Raw genomic sequence first — 2,060 nt, 5'->3', positions numbered from 1 at the left:
CAATGTTAATTAAAAGTTTATTTAAATCAGTGCTTCTTGTCTTGGATAAGACTTATAATGCCAATGATACCCCCATATATATATATATGTGTGTGTGTGTAATTAAACAAAATCTGTGTAAGAGTGCAATTGGAGCTAGTGAGGAGTTCCCCCCCACCTTATTTGCTAACCACTAACCCCCCTAACCATCAACACCTAAGCACCAACTTTTAACACTTTCCACCAGCCTATTCTGTTATGTACCGGAGGATTCTTCACTAGTGCCCACATTTTGTCAGAAACTGCGATATTTTTTAGACTGATTCTTAACCCGTTAAACTAAAAGAATGGTTATGTATGTTCTAAATATTGTTAACAACAATTACTGTAGTGTTGGTCCTTTTGTAACAAAATGGCCTATATTGCTAACAGTAATTAACAGACGTATATTGTGGTACAATTAGTGTGCATTTTTAATGTTTACAAAGTATTCAAACTAGTTGCCAAAATTTTTATTCTGAATTCTTACTAGATTTACCTAAGTTGTGTAATGCCAGATTTTATTTTTCTTAATTTAAATGTTTTTTCATTCTGATTTATAAGCTAAGGTTAAAAAGGTGATGTTAGACTTGTTAGTCAATGTAGGTTTGATACTTCTGTTTGTCATAATTACAATTGTATAATTATCCAGCCAATGGATAATCTTTTGCTCCAGGCTGTAACTTGGTATACGAGGTTAAATTCTCAATTGTCGGATATATTTAAAGACCTAAATTTTCATAAATGAGTTGTAATTTGAATTTCTATGTAAACCGCATACCGAGCCCAAATGTGTATAAGATAAAGTTGATTTAGAAGTCAAGTTATATATATATATTTTTGCCCTAAGGAAAATGTCGCCACCCAGTGACTGAATCAACAAATTCAATTGAAAGTTAATTCGGTTTTATTCTTGTCAGGCCTAGTCTTCCCATGTCTTTTATATTTCAACAACTGTTGTTTTGCTGTTAAACTCTGCGTTGTTTCAATGATATTCATTATTTGATATTGTTTTCGAAGAGTTAAATAAAAATTATGTTATGTTATTCTCAAAAAGTTAATAATAAATGTATAAATATTCAACTATATATTGAACACCACATGTATTTTGAAGGTTATTTATTTTTATTTATTTACATTCAAAACTATACTGTTAGTGTCAGTGTTCTAAATGTAAGTAACAACAACCAGCATGTGATCATCAACTTAAATTATTAATGAACCAAATATCCCCTCATTTGTCACTGGTCTGGCTGTATTTGTGCATTTAGCTACAAGTTGTAAATAATATACAGTATTGATTTCAAGTTTTTAACCGTTTGTTTGAAAACAAGAGAAAATTGAATATGAAAGTGAACAAACACAGATTTTACTACCATTATATATGCTGTCTTATTCTTCTAATGTTACGTAATGTTTTCCCACATGAACTTTAGGTTTGTATTGTAAACACACCAACCAACAAAGTGTGACGGATGTTTATCATAGGTGTCTGACATAGGTATGCAGGGAATCAATTATGATACCAAATTACCCATCATAACTTATGTGAAGAATTTATGTACACATATAGTAGGGTGGGGGAAGATGGGACACTTTTTTATTCTATTTTCTGGTCCTATATGGCAGTAAACAAAGAACAGTCAAAGAATAATAAAAAAAGTATCCTCACAACTCCCATGGACCGTTGTTAATTGTTTAAAACACGACCAGGATATTTAGATATTATGTGCTGAAGGTGTCCTATCTCCCCCCCCCCCCCCCCCCACTATAGTAACAGGTTAACTGGTAATAACTGATTAAATAAAGATAACAACTTTAGTATATAGCTTAAAAACACCCTGTTTTCTATGCTATTTACAATTACTTTATTTCCATTACTGCAGTTGGAACAAACAGACACAGAAGCAACAAGTACTGTAGCACCCAACCCACCAGATTATGATGTCACAACTGTTTCTATGACATCACAAACAGTGGAGAACCCTGAAGGTTGGATGATGGTTTTATTTAAAGAAGTTATTTTATTGTTTCAGCAGTTT

The 2,060-nt window shown here is 32.1% G+C and overlaps 1 protein-coding gene across 1 annotated transcript in view; it reads left to right on the top strand.

Annotated features, from left to right (window-relative positions):
* The first annotated feature begins 1,868 nt into the window (after window positions 1–1,868).
* Window positions 1,869–2,060, top strand: part of LOC113475151 (NEDD4 family-interacting protein 1-like) — a 4,263-nt gene continuing 4,071 nt past the window's right edge. Inside the window, exon 1 of the mRNA XM_026838876.1 lies at window positions 1,869–2,010. Within this exon, the coding sequence (XP_026694677.1) occupies window positions 1,869–2,010 (142 nt within the window). The remainder of the gene's footprint in view (window positions 2,011–2,060) is intronic.

The sequence above is a fragment of the Ciona intestinalis genome, unplaced genomic scaffold, assembly GCF_000224145.3.
Source record: "Ciona intestinalis unplaced genomic scaffold, KH HT000123.2, whole genome shotgun sequence".
Lineage (NCBI taxonomy): Eukaryota > Metazoa > Chordata > Ascidiacea > Phlebobranchia > Cionidae > Ciona > Ciona intestinalis.
This window is presented reverse-complemented; position numbering and strand designations above follow the sequence as displayed.